Genomic DNA, 18,628 nt, shown 5'->3' on the forward strand with positions numbered 1-18,628 from the left:
AGTTGCTGACGTATGTTAGAGACCATCATCTCTCATATGCTTGATTTCTAAATTAAATCTTCCAAAAATTAGCTCACAAACATTTCAAGGGTCAGTCTTGTGAAGCTTCTGGTGTTAGGCAATACCTCCTGCCCTGAATGCACTGACTTTATGTGTTTTTGTGTTTTGACTTTCAGGTTGGATGTGTTTTCCTCTAGCCTGGACACCATGAGCACCATCTCGCCGACGGACTTTGACAGCTTGGAGATCCAGCAGCAGTATAATGACATCAACAACCGCTGGGACCTGGCAGCAGAGACTGACTGGGATAATGAGAACAGTTCAGCACGCCTCTTCGAGCGCTCACGCATTAAGGCTCTTGCAGGTATGTTTTACTTCAAATGCCAACATTGTATAAACTTACATGGTGTCAACATGCACTTGTGTTGACTGTAGGTGTGAAGTTACTGACAAATAATTATACATTTCCCCCATAATTAACCATATCCGTGAGAAACGGTATGTAACATTGGGTTGGGTTCAGCTGATATTCAAAAAGCTTCCAGCTGTCGTCTGTTTTTCAGTCACATACTGACACCTGTGTCAAGCTTTTTAGTGGCAGTAAGTTTAGGCCCACCAAAATTTTGTTCCAAAAGTTTTTAAGCATTTTAAAGACTTCCTTTTTGTCTCTTGACTGTGGCAAGAAAACACATACCGTTTCATTTCCTTATGGTTAGGCCAATATGATAACATAACAGGACTTTTAAAAAACAGACATTTTGAGACAAAATCTCAAACTAACAGAAATGTGCTCAAATCTAATTAGGCTCTGTAGTCTGAGTTACAAACTCAATTCTTTTCTGTCCCAAAAGGCACAATTGTCTCTTTATAGGGCAAGACAGAAATACTTCCAAAACGAGGACAAAGCCAGGGAGCTTTACAGTCAGTTCACCCAAGAGCAATAAGCACAGATGGAATGAGGTGGTAAGACTTGGGGTCCAGGTGTGGTGAAAATCCTCCATCAGTGTTGCAACGCTTAAACATTAGCAAATTATCTCAAATGTTCAAAATGTTACTTTGTTCTCTGACGTCAGTTCACGTAATTAATCATTATGTGAATGTGTGTACAATGTTTACCCAGATTAGACTTTTTCTGGATAACAGTTTATTAAAAAGCAAATGAGAATGTGTTTTGTCAAATAATGCCAGTCTGCACACTGCCTTAGTCCCTACTATACTTGCCTACCCTTGACAGTCCTGACATCCTTCCAAGCTGAAGCAGTCTGCCCAGTCTATCCTGCTGTAAGCTCAGACTGAGGTGGCCCAGGTGAAAATCCTGATGGCTCTATTAGCTGTTTAAGGATGCGTGTTTGTGTGCACGTTTGTTTATTTAACTACTTTGTACCTTCCTGGTTTCACATTCTGCAGATAAAATCCCAATTGATTATAGTCAAAACAAGTTGTAGTAACACAGAGAACCCAGCAGAGGGGAGCAACAGGCCAGACGGCACAAAGACACACACACACACACGCACACACACACGCACACAGGCAGCAAAAACCACATACTCTGATGATCTTCCAGTACTGCTGTAGTCAAAGTATTCCTGAAAGATAAACCTCATTTCACTCACAAATACAACTGACTAATTTCTTCACGCCAGCAGAACACACACTTTAAGTGTTCACTGTCTGATAGCATAGACATTACACTGTTTTTAAAGATACTATTTATCTTGCTGTCATATGATTATAGACCATAACAGACGGCTGTAATACTATTTGCTGTGTGTCACCTGCCGTGTGTGTGTGTGTGTGTGTGTGTGTGTGTGTGTGTGCACTTTGTGTGACTAGCATAGAATGTGTGTGTGTGTGTGTGCGTGCACTCCCGTGTGAATACTTGTGATACCATCTCAGTTTGACAAGTACAGGCTCGATGTCCACATTCTTTGACATGCTGCAGCAACTATTTCCCTCTAGGCCCAGCTCCTGCCCACCTTTCACAGCTTCTCCCCAGATGTCAAAACCTTTTTTCAGTCTATAGGCTGCTTCTTACTTACACTTCTCTCTCTTTCAATAATACTTTTCTCCCTGTAATATGAGCCTTATTTCCTGGTTCCCATCTTTTACACTGTTCCAGTCAGTTTGGATCATTTTACTCTTGGCGTGACAGCAGTGGCTGACACTTGTTTCACAGTAAAGAGCTTCCCCTGTGTTGGAATCATTGTAATTTGAATAAATAACCACTTATCTGATCTACTAAACTGTGGGGGTAGCAGTGCAGCTTTGCCTTTTTTTAAGCAACGCCCTGCTTCACGCTCAAACAATTACATGTATTAACTTGTGGAAGCCTCCACAGTAGGAAAGAGCAAGGCTTTTTGACTTTGACATGATAAAACAGTGGGTTAATACAATGAGGATGCTTTTCTCTGTAATTTTTGGTGACATACAGCCATTGAGATGCACGGAGTAACACTTGAGTGATTCTAGCACTCTCATGAGAAATCAACCCTACTTGCTTGTCAGGGATTCCCCCTTGGATCAGATATTTGCTGCTAGTGTTTGGTGTATGTTCCTGCCACCCTCCCTCCCCTGGGTCCTTAAAAAGGGTTGAGCAGTAGAAAGGATAAAATGTACATGGTCTGCAGTAGATCTCTCCCTTCTCCCTGTGCTAGTGCTTACTCCCCCAGCAGCTTCTATCTTTTCCTGTTTCTTGTCTGTGTCTGTTCACCACACCAGACCATCATTAATTATAATTAATTCCATTTTGCTCAACACAAGAGTGTCTCCCACATCTCCTTTTTAGCAGTGACTTTCAGTGTTTATCATATTTCACAAGATTCAGAAAGTTAGTGTTGTGTAAGGATTAAAATGCCTTAAAATAATAGGTTATATCTGCAAATACCAGACACGCAAACCTGCCATCACGTCTGTCTCTCATGTTAATTGGGATTATGATGTCTGATATATTCCCAATGGACTCTTAAATGGTCATTACTGCAGTTCTCTTTAGTATCAGTTCTCTGCTCTTCATTTCTCACCACATGTGACCAAAGCGCATTGCCTGAGAAGGAAGTGTGTTCTCTTTGGATCTCATTAGTCCGATCCCCCTCCATAAACACCCAGACACAGACGTCCCGGGGCGGTTGGTCCTCTAATGAGACCGATCCAGATGCTCCCTGCTCATCTGGACAAACACAGATCAAAAAACAACCAGACCTTTTTACCACTGCCCCCTGACCAGACCAAAAAGCCATCCGCTAGTAAGAAAGGCTGTGACCTTAGTCCTCACTGTGTTTATAGTGTCATTTTCTTTGCACACGCAGGCTTTTTGACTACATCTGTAACTGTGTCTTAAAGTTGCATTTTTCAGGGTGTTAAATTAACAGCTGAAAGAAAGTGTAATCCCTCCATTCATTGAATTATTCACTTTTTAAACAATATATCTAAAAGATTTGTGCTGACAACAATCTTGTAGTGTATTTCATAGATTTGATTAAATACAGCGTTATTATTGGTATTGCATTATGAAGCACAACCATAAAAGTCGTGCACTGATAAACCTGTATGAGAATCTAAAGTACGATGTAAAACGTTGTTATTACTGTTGCCATGATATGATGTTCCTTTTGTTAATTGACAAAAGAAATAATTATTAGCAACTGTAAAATCAAAGTCTAATTTCAATTGCATGTCTGGTTTGGTTGCAATCAATCGCTTAATTTCACTGTTGGAAAAAAAAATCTACCTCATTAAACATGAAGAAGCCAACAAGAGACATAGTTTTGTTAACAAGGTTTGCCAAACATCATTTCGATATTTGTCTTTAATCTAGTCAGACATTATATGTGCTAATGCAGTATAGCTTCATAACTGTTTAGATAAGTAATGACTCACTTCCACCCCACCCCCTGCCTAACCACAGGTTCATTATTTCAGATCTTGTTGAGGCAGAAAAGAGGTTGTTGTGCTGCAAAGATATTCTCAACAACTTCCTTCCTGTCTTAACACCTTATCTTAACGCAGAACCCGTGAACAGAAAAAGGAGGATCACATGTTGTCTTAGAGAGTGATAGAAGTAAGAGGGAGCCACACACACAGACATGGGATAAGAAGATGAAATCTGATGGGGACTTTCATGACTGTACCTTCTTGGCAGGCCACTCCCCAGTGCTGGTGACGTTGAATAATCCGCCTCAAGTTACACAGAGCAAAGAGCTCTAATGGTTTAGTCCACCTCTACACCTCCTCCCTACCCTCATCCGTCCACTGTGTTCGTCCTTTGTGCTCCTCCCTCAAACACACCTTATGCAAATGACACAATTTTCAGACGGCACAGCAGGCTTTGTTTACACAGCTATCTGACCACGGCCGGCTAGCCTGCACTGCTGTGCTCTGCTCCAGCATATGCCTGTTCAGGGTTTGGAGGGAAGGAATCACTAGTGTTCCTTTGCTATAACCTTGAGGGAGTGCAACCAAAAGTTTTTACTGCTACGAGTGTGTGAATTCTTCACACGAGGAGGTGAAACGAGAGAACATTTTGTTCTTCAGTTTTGTTTGAAATTACTCTTTGAAAGAAATCCTCCACCCATGCACTCACCGCTGTGTTTTTATTGGACAACGTGGAAGATACAATAGATGAAGAAAAGAACAGGCAGCAACATTTTCAAGCTTGTGTTGTGCCTTACTGAGGCACAGCAGTGAGGGAATCTTGGAAGAGGAAGATAAACCAAGGCATTTTGGATGTACAATACCTTGATCTTCAGGAAAACCCGTTAAAGGATTTGATACCTTTTTAGTGGGAAAGATTTCCTTTGCTGTGCTATGCAGGATAACTCCCATTCACTCTGTATCTGAGAGGAATATTTAGGAGAGAAACCCAGAATGGCCATGGAGTGGGACCACAGAGACAGAGAGCCTTGTTTGTCCCCAGCAGCATTTGTTAATCAGGTGCAATACTCTAACATCCTGGAAGGAAGGTTTAAACAGCTTCAAGGTAAGACCTGTGAATTTGGAGGGAAATTCCATTACCTTTTGGAAATGTTTAATATTACGTTTATTAAGCAGTTTGTTTATGTTAGCCCGGCCAGTGTTTTTGAATACAGTTGTCCTGTCACAGGTTAGAGGATCAAGTTCTGTGCTGTGTCGGTTGTGGAAACGGTTACTGATAAAGGTTATTGATAAAGGTTATTGATAAGACTCCTTGAATGATGAGTTTTAGCCTTTAACACATATCCTACTGTTTGTTCCTAAAGTAAATATTTATTTATTTAAATACACTTGGACTTTTTGGACTTGAGCACTAATGATAGCCCCTCAGCAGTTGTTAGGTTGTAAATGAGTCCCAAAAAGGCTCAGAATTTTTGTAGTATAAGTGACAGAGTGGAGAGACTCCCCTCTCATTTCAGTAGTGTTTTACAGCTTAAAGTGGAGAAAATCTAGAGAGTTATGGTAGAAGTGCAGTAGGCTTCAGTTCAGCGCTAAAGCAGTCTGGCACCTGATTACTGGGCCACCTGTCCTTTTTTTATCTTATTACAATGCACGGCTCTGTCTCTGGCCAAAGCCTGTGAGGTCTGTGAGGTCCCACACACAAATCACAGAAGCCATTGGTTGTGATATAGGTATTAGGAAATGATGTCGAAACTTAAGTCCTGATATATTCATGATCTATGTTACAACAGCCCTTGCTAAAACATAAGATAAAACTTCATTTTAAGCTACCAGAGTAGTAATATAATAGTTTATCAACTACTATACATTTTTATCAACATTTGTAAATACGTGTTAAATTACAGTAAAAAAGGTAAAACAAACCATCTCCTTGGGGTGTGACGTGGAACATTTTTTACAATGTAAAGGTTTTGTTTGATCACGGTGTGTACCTGTTAGCATTCTTGTATCATTCTGCGTTCCTTTGAGCTTTATACCTCTTAGTCACAGGCCACGAGGTAAGGTATTTGCAGTAGCTGAGTGTGTGCTATAGTGCATGCAACTGGCATGTCAGTCAGTGGCGTATATGAAGCTCAGTGTTTCGCTAGTTTCCGGTCCCTCCCTGGTTGCTGTCTGAAAAGCAGAGTCTTACAGTTTACAGCAAGTCTGTTCTCTGCATGTTTGACATTCTTGTATCGGACCAACAATATTTCAGCTAACATACTGAACAACATACTGAACAATTTGTTGGCACTGCAGGAGAGATTGGTCTGCTGAAAGGGTGTGTATACATGCATTTGTCTGCATAATGCATATCTGCACCTTCAAAGTGACAGCACCAATGAGATAAGACAGAAGACCAGATAGTGTACTTCAAAGAAAGCACAAGATTTACACCATTGTCAGAGCCAGTAGTGCAACATTGCACATACAGAAGCTTTGGGTACATACCTACTCATAATTTTCAACATGTCAGTCAACAAAACCTTCAACTTGTGTAATTCAGGGGTCACAGATCAGTCACTAAATTTGCGCTGACAGGATCTGTGCACACTTCCCTTCACCGAGAATATTGTGAAATGAGGCTGATTCAGACTGGAAGACTATTTATGAACATAAATAGGGAATTAAGACAAGGAACAGATGTATGTGGGATACATATACTTTCCTTTCTATGTTCTTTGTTGGTTATTTCTTGATGGACCTGCAAATATAAACACACAGGCAGGCATACTCTGATGCATTTTGACAACACCCACTTGTATTTCCAGTTTGACTACCCTTGAGGCTCATTCTTTGTGTCACTCCCTCCTGCGTTAAATCATGATGGCTGCTGGAATGAAGAAGATGATGTGCACATTCATTGCATGGTGTCATTATCTCACCATGTCATGCAAGTGGAAGCATTCACAAAATAGTTTTGTGTGCTTTAGTCCCTTGTGTCTGATAGTACTATTTGTCATCTCCTTATGCAATGTGTGAAAGTTCAGTGTTTGCCAACTTGTCTTTTTGGACTAAAATTTCACCTCAGCTATACAGTTGATGTCCATGTTAAGCCTTTTACATTTTGACAAAGAGACTTGTGGAGAACATGTCTCAGTTAAAGACACAGTTATCAAGGCTGGAATTGGGTGAAGGATTTCCAGGTCCCATATCGGTCTAAGAGGAAAGCACTGAACACATCTAGCATTATCTTACTCAGTGGTAAATCATATCTAACAGGTAAAGGATAAACCGAGTAACTATATAACTACGGCCAAGAGAGATGGTGGGAATAATGCTGTTTTTAGATTACCTTTTTCTTAGCCTTCCCTCCCATCATACTTTAACAGGTAAAATAATGACTGGTTAAGAGAATAATTTGATATTTTACTTATTTGATTATCAGCATTTTATCTTGAGGCCCAAATAACTTTATGTTCATTATATTATTTAATCTTATTGTGTCTCTTCTATGTAAAGTGCAGTGGACAACTGCGGTGTTGCATTTTATTTTCAGTTATTGATCTAGGCGTTTGTAAGTTTGGTTTGATGTCCCGTTGCACAAATAGGGTGTGAGTTAGGTGAGACCATGGTCCTGGTCCAAAAGGTCACTGTCCTGGCTACCTGTACCCTCTGAGTGATCTGCTGTTGACTTTAGTTTGAACTGTCACTCAGCAGCATACAGCCTTATTCAAATAGACAGCATTTCAATGCAGCCTGAACTTTTTTTTGTTTCAAGGCCCTTAAAACACACCCTCTCCGATTGCACAATGTAAGGGGTTTTCAGCCATTTAGTGTCTAGCTGAGTGCTGCCAATATGCTTTTTTGTCAGATAATTTTGTGATAACATTTTGGTCTGTCACTTCTCTGTTAAAGTGTAACAGAGAAGTGACCACGACAAGTTATTTTTCTTAGTTGCCCTGGTCAAAGGCATTTTGTTCTTACACTTTATTTAATGATTTGAATTGATACTGGAAGATATCAGTGTCACATTTTGGATAAAGTTTCAATCTAGTAGCTCGCTCTGAATTGAATGTTGTAACTTAATATTTTTGAAATTCTTAAGTGAAAAGCTCCACACTAGTGGCCTCCAGCTGTGACTCAGAGTCACATTACCCTGGTGAGGGTTCACCATACATGCACACACTTTTACTTACACACACACACACACAAACACAAACACGCACAAAGCCATTTGTTTGTACAGTTTGACTAATATTGACAGTTTCCTACTTGGAAGTGTAACAGGACAGTGCAGTTACTGTCTTGTTGACATTTCACACCTTTTTTGTGACCAGATGTTATGGCTCAGAGGTGCCTGTTTTGGTCTCTTGTCTCATGGGATTGGCCTTGATCAACCCTCTCCTCCCCCATCTTCCTTATCACCTGCAGCTGCAGATGGCACAGAGAGGCGTGGCCTGAAGGGTACTTTCAGCACCTTCACTGCCTTCAGAAAGAGAAAAAGAACAATGCTGTAAGAGATCTCTTCTCTTACTTATTTCCTCGTCAGTTTTTTTCATCATATGAAGAAACCTGTTAAGAAAATGCATTGCAAAACACATTACATTTCTATGCTTGTGACCCCAAACTGTTAAGAGTGTAAAAATAACCCATGCCACATGTGGTAAGATGGCAGTTTTACCACAGCCCTACTTTGAAAGTCATAAGCAGAGGAAGGGCAGTTCCGCTTTTATAGGGAGGGAAATGTGAAGGCATGTGCATCTGTAGGTGCAGTATTTTGCTCACTTTGTTTTGTGCACACATTTCTTGTTCAGTTTTGTTTTAATGTCAAACAATTGGCCTGATGTAAATGCAGAAATGCTACACTACAACCCTGTTGACATGTGACATCTACAAGTAATTGAAGCAAATGTTGACTTTGAAGCCTTTTTGTGAAACTAACTCATTTAAAGTGGCTTGTGCCACTCTTACCCTCAAGTCAAAAGTGTGAATGTGTGACTCTAAAAGTCATTGAAGGAGTTGATTTACAAGATTTTGAGTCAAGCCATTTCTTCTATTTTGTTGATATTTAGAACTACAGCATCTCTAAGCACTTTTTTTTCACACTGTACGTTTTGTCACTTTCCCGTTTCCCCTGTTGCTGAAACATGATTTACAATTATCACCCCCTCCTAGAACTACTCAAAATGGTTTGTCCCTTTGGTTTGTTTTCCATTAAGTTTCACAGACCACAGCCACAGTTACCCTTCAGATCAAGTCATCCACTGGTGTCAGTAAAGAACAGTAACCACTAACCACAAAGTTTAGAAACTGCTTTTTATGTTTCTGAGTTTTTTTCCCTCAATATGCGACAAGTACATCATGAAAACAAATAGCAGACTAAAATTACGAAAATTCAAGATGTCTTAAATGAGTGCATCAGGTTTACTCATTAAATCTCAGGCAGCAACACTTTTGACAGCTGATGTCTGAAAAAAAGATTCTTGAGCCGTCATTTTGAATGTGAGATATAGAGTTGGAAGAGTTTGTACTAACTATCAGAAGATGTACTTTCATGTTGCAATATCACAAAGTTCCTTTATATATGTTCTCAGATAAGATCTACTATATGAATACATACAGTTTTTATGGTTGTAAAAATGGTCACATTTTCAAAAGTATTTCTTGATGAAATATTAGACAAACTGTATACATTCTCACTGAAACTGCATTAATGTTCTGAATTATGATAAAACAAGAGGTAGTAGTGCAGCCGTCTGTATTTGCTGTGTTTATTTGCCACAGATGCAAATATAGAATTATTATTTTCATTTTATTTTGTCTCCCAAATAAAAAAGACTAAAGCTGAAAGTAAGAGAGAAGTCAGACCGCCACTGAAGAGTGCAATTTTCTGTATCCTTTGGTGTAATGCCATAATCTTGTCTGTGTGGGAATGTCCAAGAGAAGGTCATTAAAGCAGATTAAAGCAGACAGATTGATGGAAGTAGTTTACTCATTCTTTCTGAGGACACGTTGACCAGAGGCACTCATTACGCAAGATCAGGGTGGGTGAGGGACAGGATGTCAAGAGTTTATGCACCAAGGCCATTTCAACCCATGGCTAGGGAGGAAGGCATAACCTGGGCAGGATATGACACAAGATGAAAGCAGCCCATACTGATTTGCAGCCTGTAATCTATATTTCTTTTTAGCTTTCTTCTTATGTGTTGTAAGAGTCAGGAAATAATCACAAGACAGCAGTTCAGTGTGTTTGACAGTAATGGTTAGGAAAACGAGAAATGGTCAAAATCTGCAGTATGCATTTATGGCCAAACAAACAAGATCTCATCAATGTCAGGACATAGTCGGTGGGTAAGGAGCAGTACTGACATCTTGTATCTTGATTCTTTGCATACTGTGACATGAAATAAACCAAAGTCTGGTGCAGTGATTTAAAACAAAAAGTGAAACAGTTGCATTATTATGACATTTTTGACAGTACAAATTTGTTTGCAGGAATTGGGAAAAACAGATCAAACCTAATTCTTGTGTATTTAATTCCATGACGTTTGTTTTCTAGGATTTCTAGGAAACTAACAAATATTTTTACTTTTGGTAATCCGCTGACTATATTTCAATTAATCATTTGGTGTATAGAATTTCAGAAAACAGATCTGTAAATGAGCAGCTTAATAGTAAATCTTAAACCATGGTCTCAGTACAATGGTGTACTTGTTATAAACTTAAACTTTAAACTGTAAACTGCAGAGAAATGTTTTGATGCATAGATGAGATATTTTCCTTCACAGATGTACGTGAGACTTGGGTCACAGATTTATTGTCTCCATGTTATCACAAAACATGATCCTGGCTACTAAGAGCCACACAGACAGGATTAAGTTTGGCGGCATATTTGGTTAGATTACCTGCAGATAATCATCATCATCAACAGTGCACAAGCTTGTTTGGGGTATAAATAGGGAAGAAGCAGCAAGCAAAAGCTCAGCAGCTTCTACAGTAGAATAGTACTTCCCTGCCCTGACATATACTTAGAGCTTACTACCAGAGACAAACATGCTCAAAGTGACTGGACATGTCTAAATATGCTTTTGAAACATTCAGTAATTCTTCTAACCACCAGTTCTGATCTGCCATTAGTAAACAATGGAGAACAACACACCATAGAAAATTATAGTCACTTGTTTTTTCAGCTTACTCAAAGAAGCTCAAGGACAGGTAGAGCGCCAAGATTGTTGTGCATTTTTCCAGAGTAGTATGGATTTTTTTTTTTTTTGTCTAAAAATGCAAAGATTATTCAAGAAATCTAAGACTTTACAATACTTAGCAAGACTTGCTACTAGACTTACTTTCTAAAGTTGATATTTCCCACTCCTCTTCTCTGTCCTCTATTATGTTATAAAGTAATACTGATGGCAGTCTCTGCGGGTATTTTGCATGATGGGTGACATTTGGAAGGCATATCCCCCACTTCCTGTATCTTTTCTCACCTTCAACTACCAGTGAACGCTTTCTTAAAAATAAACACTGCAAAGATTTCTGTTGTGTGTACATTCTTACAGGTTAGTAAAAAACAACAAACCATTAGACATGGATGCACAAACATTACAGTTGACATATCCTCCCATGCACTAACATCACAATCCACAAATGTCACATTTTTAGAGACAACAGCTGCAGCAGTTTTGCCCTTATCTACCTCAGCAGCAACTGATGACAAGTTTTGTGTTTGCCCGCTGTAATGAGCAAACACGTCAGAGACTGATGTCTGTGTTTGTCTGCCTTGTGGTCTTGTTCAGTAACCTTGTTATTAGGAGTGCATCACCAGTAGGGCAGCTGCATGCCATCTTTAAGACCCCTGCCCACTGCCCTACTGTCTCCTCCTCACTGCTGGGCTCTGTCGCAACATGAGCAAGCCTCAGCAGGAATGTAGGCTCCTCCACTGTACTCCACCTGCCACAGTAATCCACATCTGCTTTTTCATTGAACACTTTCAAATTGCTCAGTCGTCCTTTTATTAAGCTTTCCAAAAAAAACATCTTTCATTTGCATGCAATTTGTGTGTGGGTGTGTGGGGTACACAAGGGAGATGAGGAGAGAAAGAAAACAGGTTTGGTGAGAGCAACTGTTCTAAAACATAAATGTGACAAACAACCGGTACAACCTAAAGCAAACAATGTGAAGAGAACCAACCAGGTCCTGATAGCTAGGACAGCAGAGAAGAGCCTGTTTGTTGTTCAGCTCCCTCCCTACAAATGTGCCTGTAGTCCATGACTATAGTCGGCCCTGTCACCTGCTTTGTATTAACATATCATACAACCCCCTGTTTTTTGTCTGCATGTGTTAGATTGTTAGAACCTGTTATCATTGCTATGTGTTAGGGTTTGGAGCTGCACTATAATTTTGTTGTCTTGAACAATGATGATAAAACTGCTTCCTCTTGTATGTATCTGTAAATGTTAAAACACAGGGTAACATATTTTTGGGGCACTCTTCATAAAACATGTTGATTCACGTGTGTGTGCTTTGAATCTATTCTGTAGTCTCTTTGTATTCGTTTGTTTAGTTACCGGAGTCGGATTGGTAACGCTCTTTAACCAATATACCCATCTCATTTTACTGTGTGTTTGACTTGGAGGTTTGTGTGCTATTGAGTTCTTTGTCTGCAATGCATGTGCACTCCCCACCTGTTATTGAGCCATCAAGCTTAAAAATAAAGGGGTGGGACGGGGAGTTATAACCAGTAAATGATACTTAATTGTTGAACACAATTGTTGAACTCCACTGTGGGGAAAGGTCAGGAAAATTCCTCTTGCCCTAAATGTTAAAGTATCTTGTGGAGTTTTCATTTTTGTTTTTATTCATTTATTTCTCACCAAAACACAAACTTGTAAAGCCTGTTTTTAATGTATGTTTTTAAATTCAAGTTCTCATTTGAAAATTTTGATTAGTAGTAATCGAGAACTTAAGTTATAAGAATACCTCCAAATAATCCGTGATGGTTAACGATACTACGAGCTGGTAAATTTACTGTGACTTACTAGTCCAGTGAAACCAATGCTGCTCATTTTCTCTATTCAGTGCTCTTACTTTACCTTCTGCTGATTGTAAGTGCCGTTCTGTTGCCCTCAGCTCTGTTGCAGAGCATGGCCAGCCAAGCAACTTTATACCAAATAATGGAAAATAATCCCCTATTGCTTCCCCTACTGCCAGCCAGTACACTTAAGCAGACAGTGTTGTCAGGAAAACAGCAGCTGAAGCAGGTCAGGGTGATCTGCAGTGCATCTGCATTTTATCACTGTGCTAGGCTTACAGCAAACACCTTTTTAAGGATGTTTTTTCAACAGTGTCGCACTCCCAGCGATTTTGTTGGCATGGCTGTGAGATGGGCAATATGGGAAATATGAGTCTCAATGGGAAAAACACAACACTTGACAGGTGTGACCCTCTGCAGTCAGCAGATTAAAGGTATTACAACACCCCAATGTTTGTAGCGTACATATGCATGTACAATACAAAGGCCTAATCATCAAAATATCACTGAACAGGTTCACTCAAGTTTAAAAACTCAACTTTACCTTTTTCATACCTGAATTACAGTGAGATAGAGCTGAGGTCACTGCTGTAGGGGATTGAGTCTTGCATTTTAATTGCGTAAAACACATTGTTTTGTTTTTTTTTTAGAAAATGAATATCAGATTTCTTGTAATTTGTTGTGAAAGTTCATCTGTACTATATCTGTTTTACATATTTCAAAAGAGGATCTTTCTAGTGTAGTAGTATAAATACACAGGAAGCACCTTAAGGTTGCATCAGGTCTTGTGGTATAACTCCACCCTAGAAGGCATGCATGACATGTCAAAATCTGTTCCTTTTTTAGCTGACAGTTAGTACAGTGGTTGATTACACATCATGCTGCCTTTGATCACTTACATAAAAATAATATGTTAATCAAACATTTAACTAATAATGTAGCATATTTTAAATGACCTATTCTAAACTCATTAGTACTTTTTGAGTCACTAATGAGTTTACTTTCATGATTAATATTATTTGTGTTCCAGGTGAACTGTTGCTGAAAAATGTGATTTAATCTCATGGATCTCTTTCTTTAAGAGTATATTAAACTTGATGTCAGCTGTAACCTTCACAGTCACTCAGTGTTACAGTCACTGCCTTAATATTTAGAGTTTGCCCTCAGGTTGGAGCCTTTTAATCATTACTTGTTGGTGGACCAGTGTTACCAGTGCTTCATGTTGTTGCTCAATTTTGAAGTGTATTGTACAAAGAGGGTGTTGTGTGTTGCACCTTTGTGCAGGATACCACTGACCATGAAAGATGATTTTATTAAATGGAGCTGTGTGTGGTTGATGCTTTTTTCTAATTATAGTTTGGATTGCTTAATAATGAATATCAAAATGTGAAAACTTTACCATTTTCATTGTTTTTTTAAAGATCCATTTATCTTCCCCACCATTATATTTCATTAGCAGGTCTTTGTTTTGTTTAACTCATTAGTACAGAGCTGCTCCTCTGATCTATTTCCTATCTGCTTCAGGGTTTTTTCTGTGTGGGATTGCATTAGGTGCACTGCATTAGGTGCACTGCATTAGGTACCATGCTAGAATAGTGTTTCAAAAGGCAGGGAGACCTTGTGTCCTAGAAATGAGGTCACCTTGTTAGGTGGCGGAGCAGGATTAGCTTCTTACTCCCCTGGTCCATATGTCTGAGCTGCTGTTACAGCTTAATTTATAGTGATTCTTTTTTTAGTCCCACTCTAACAAAGTAACGCCAAAAAGTCACTGCCTTCATGTGTAATTTTGCGTTGTCACTGTTTTCTACTAAGCTCACATCATTAGAGTAATTAGCAAGAACACACAAGCAGGTCTACAGTAAACTTTGGCCTGGAGTGTGAAAACCTTTCACTAAGCTGTCAATACAGTGATCCTAGAGACTTAATGGCATAGCTTATCTGTGAAGTTAACTGCTTAGGAAAAGGCCTCAAGTCTTTATGATTTACTGTCACCTGGCTACTCTTAATGCTGAAACTACATTGGTGTTTGTTTACAGAAGAATTGATTTCTTGTGCATATTTTTTCTTTGACAGTAATGATAATGAGGCCAGTGGCATCTCAGTGAGCCGAGTGAATTGTTATCTTGATGTAATGCGAGTTCAACCCCTCTCCTGTTGTTTTTATTGCAGATGAGCGTGAAGCAGTACAGAAGAAGACTTTCACCAAATGGGTGAACTCTCACTTAGGCCGAGTGACCTGTCGCATCGGTGACTTGTATACCGACCTGCGTGATGGCCGCATGCTAATCCGCCTTCTGGAAGTGCTCTCAGGAGAACAGCTGGTCAGTATCCCACATAAACCACCCTTTTCCGTCCCAACCCTGACCCTCATGTCATGAGGAAGGAGAAATCATGCACCTTATTCCTTCTTTCTTTCAGTGTGATTGACTTCTCCAGCCCCTACGTACTAAACTACGTTTTTATACATTCCTGTTCCTCTTTCCTCCTCACGTAATAATGATTTCAACCTTCTTTCTTTTCCTTTTCCTTCTCTTCCTCACAGCCAAAGCCCACTAAGGGTCGCATGCGTATCCACTGCCTGGAGAATGTTGACAAAGCCCTGCAGTTTCTCAAGGAGCAAAAAGTCCATCTAGAAAACATGGGCTCACATGACATTGTGGATGGGAATCACCGTCTTACTCTGGGTCTCATCTGGACCATCATCCTTCGCTTCCAGGTAACATACGGAGTAGTTGTGTGAGGCTCTGCTCATTCCTGCCTCAGCTCAGTTACCATGTTACTTTATCTCTTTCAAAGAGTGAGTTTGACTTTGAGACACCAAGTCTCTGCATGTACTGTAGGTCTGTCCGGCCTCAGGCAAACTAACAAAAATGGAAAAAGAATTTAATGCTTGGCCAATTCTTCATGCAGTTATTTTTGTCATGTAGGCTATTTACTGTCATCACCTGCGAATGTTTAGCTCTTCCCTAAGCTTGGCATAATGTATTAACAGAAAATAGATTAAATTAGTGATGTTGTAATAATTGTGCAAAATGATGTGGGCACAGTTTTAACTGAATGCTCTGCTGACAGATCCAGGACATCAGTGTGGAGACAGAAGATAACAAGGAGAAAAAATCAGCGAAAGATGCCCTGCTGCTTTGGTGCCAAATGAAAACTGCTGGGTGAGAAAGGAGAGAGAGAAGGAGGGCTTACAGGATATATAATGCACCATTTACACTATTTGTGGTACTAATGAATTTGTACTGATGAACTTTGTGTGTTGAGTTAATGAATAATTGCTTCTGTTCTGGCCTCTGTAGATACCCTAATGTCAACATCCACAATTTCACTACCAGCTGGAGAGACGGTCTGGCGTTCAATGCCATTGTGCACAAACACAGGTCATTGACTTCTTCTTGTACTTGATATTTCTTACTACACTGTCATGTGCAATGAAACTGGTCCCTTTTAAGCATACGCTTGTATGCAATTCAAGTACAGATTTTTGGATAGTTATCTTGCATATCAAAAAACGTGTCCAGTATCTTCACCCCACCTTTTATCTTTCCATGCCCAATGAAAATCACCTGTTGTAGCAGCATCACACTTCTCTGGGGTGTTTTTATCCCCTTTTCTATTTAGGTCTCCTCCTCCTCCCTTCCTTCCTTCAGTCTGCAGTATGGCTAAAAGGATGAAAATAAAATAGGGAGTAAGATGACCTAGATCACAGAAATAATAACCCACTTATTTTCTATGCAGAGCCATGCTTGGTAACTCACTTGCACACCCTGCTGGTAATACTTCTGCTTATAAAGCTTGTTTCTAAATAAATCTTGTGAGCTGAAAGCCAAAAGTATAGTTTAGACTCCTGCAAATATAACAGACAGCATAATTTATTACAGTGAATGCCTACAGTGATACTTGAAACATGCATGCAAACATTGCTCTTAGTGGAGTTCCACAGGATACACATGTAGCCATGATGCTGCTATTTACATGATCAGGTTCCTATTCAAACTACAGAGGAGACAGTACACCACAGAGGGCCATTAGATATGCAAAGATTCAGTGTTAAGGGTTTTCTTTTCTTCACAACCTTAAAGTCTTGTGCAACATAATAACGCATGTGTCATGAATTGAAATACTTGGAGAACAACATTTTCATGACAACAAACTTCAATGAGAAAAGGTGTGTGTGTGTGTGTGTGTGTGTGTGTGTGTGTGTGTGTGTGTGTGTGTGTGTGTGTGTGTGTGTGTGTGTGTGTGTGTGTGTGTGTGTGTGTGTGTGTGTGTGTGTGTGACATCAATATGCTCATTGGTAATTAAAATGTTTATAATATCGACCAAACCTGTTTTATACCCAGTTAATGCCTAAGTAAGCTCAAACTGAAGATATGGTTTAGGCAAGAATAAGTGATAACTGGCAGGAGCAGTTTACGTCATTCATTGATGAAATGATTATTCTCTGCATCCTAGTCTGTAAACAGAAATAAATATTGGACTGGACTGCAAAACGTCATTTATGTCTTTTCTATACTACAAAAATGAATTATTCAAATTGCCGTCTATTTGCACTCTCCTCTCCCTGCAATCTGTACTAAAATCATAAATGTCCCCTGGCCTCTGCAGATCTGACCTGATTGAGTTTGACACCCTGAAAAGGTCCAATGCTCACTACAATCTCCAAAATGCTTTCAATGTGGCTGAGAAGGAGCTTGGCCTTACCAAGCTGCTTGATCCAGAAGGTGAGCCTCCACAAAAACATGAAGTACTCCTTTAAGTCACACTGAGGGCTGGACACTGTCCACCAAGGCACTAAGCCAATGGCATGAAACAGATTGATTATAGCTTAGTCTATGATAGCTTAAACAGCACTACATCACATGTCAGCTATACTAACATTACACTACTGATGTCCAAGGACGGGCAAACTTAACTGTTAAATGGAATGGCAAATAGACTGCATATAGCACCTTTCTGTGTGCCAACATTTACCCAGTTACACACAACCTGTTCATCAAGAGGAGTTTCTTAGGCTCCTTCACACACAAATTCACACACCAAAGGCACACCAAAGACACTTCGAAATGAACCGAAGGTGCCAGGGCTCAAACTATAGCGCTTCCAATTGGTGGATGACCAGCTCTACCTCTTAATGACTTGTTGTTGCTGTTGTTGTGCATGCTGAAGTTTATGATCAGTAGATTAAATGAGTGGGGAAGAGATCAGATGTTGATTGATCACGCTCTCTTTTTTCCAGATGTTAATGTTGATCAGCCTGATGAGAAGTCCATCATTACCTATGTGGCAACCTACTACCATTACTTCTCAAAGATGAAAGCCCTGGCAGTGGAGGGTAAAAGAATCGGCAAGGTTAGCTGTGTGTGTGTGTGTGTGTGTGTGTGTGTGTGTGTGTGTAACTGTGAGTGTTCGCACACCAGTTGCCTTCATTCACAGATCTCTCTCGGTTGTAGGTGCTTGACTATGCGATTGAAGCAGACCAGCTGATAGACAAGTATGAGACCCTGGCCTCAGAGCTGCTGCAGTGGATTGAGCAGACTATAGTGACGCTTAATGATCGGCAGCTAGCTAACTCACTGAGTGCTGTGCAGAACCAGCTCCAGGCCTTCAACTCCTACCGAACTGTGGAGAAACCCCCGAAGTAAGTAACAGAAAGCTTCAAGTTAATACAACTAATCACATGACCCAATTCTTGTTGCCATCCATATGCTAAATGCTAAGCTATTTGCTGAACACAGTTTA

The 18,628-nt window shown here is 39.9% G+C and overlaps 1 protein-coding gene across 2 annotated transcripts in view; it reads left to right on the forward strand.

The window, feature by feature from the left end:
• Positions 1 to 203: 203 nt before the first annotated feature.
• Positions 204 to 18,628, forward strand: part of LOC128371925 (spectrin beta chain, non-erythrocytic 1) — a 35,949-nt gene continuing 17,524 nt past the window's right edge. Inside the window, exons 1-8 of one of the 2 annotated variants that reach the window (XM_053332330.1) lie at positions 204 to 364; positions 15,053 to 15,204; positions 15,426 to 15,599; positions 15,956 to 16,047; positions 16,186 to 16,266; positions 17,495 to 17,610; positions 18,126 to 18,238; positions 18,340 to 18,527. In XM_053332330.1, the coding sequence (XP_053188305.1) occupies positions 208 to 364; positions 15,053 to 15,204; positions 15,426 to 15,599; positions 15,956 to 16,047; positions 16,186 to 16,266; positions 17,495 to 17,610; positions 18,126 to 18,238; positions 18,340 to 18,527 (1,073 nt within the window). In that variant the 5' untranslated portion in view covers positions 204 to 207. Of the gene's footprint in view, positions 365 to 4,353; positions 4,976 to 15,052; positions 15,205 to 15,425; positions 15,600 to 15,955; positions 16,048 to 16,185; positions 16,267 to 17,494; positions 17,611 to 18,125; positions 18,239 to 18,339; positions 18,528 to 18,628 lie in introns of those variants that run through there. The other variant, XM_053332329.1, reaches the window with a different exon arrangement.

The sequence above is a fragment of the Scomber japonicus genome, chromosome 13, assembly GCF_027409825.1.
Source record: "Scomber japonicus isolate fScoJap1 chromosome 13, fScoJap1.pri, whole genome shotgun sequence".
Taxonomy (NCBI): domain Eukaryota; kingdom Metazoa; phylum Chordata; class Actinopteri; order Scombriformes; family Scombridae; genus Scomber; species Scomber japonicus.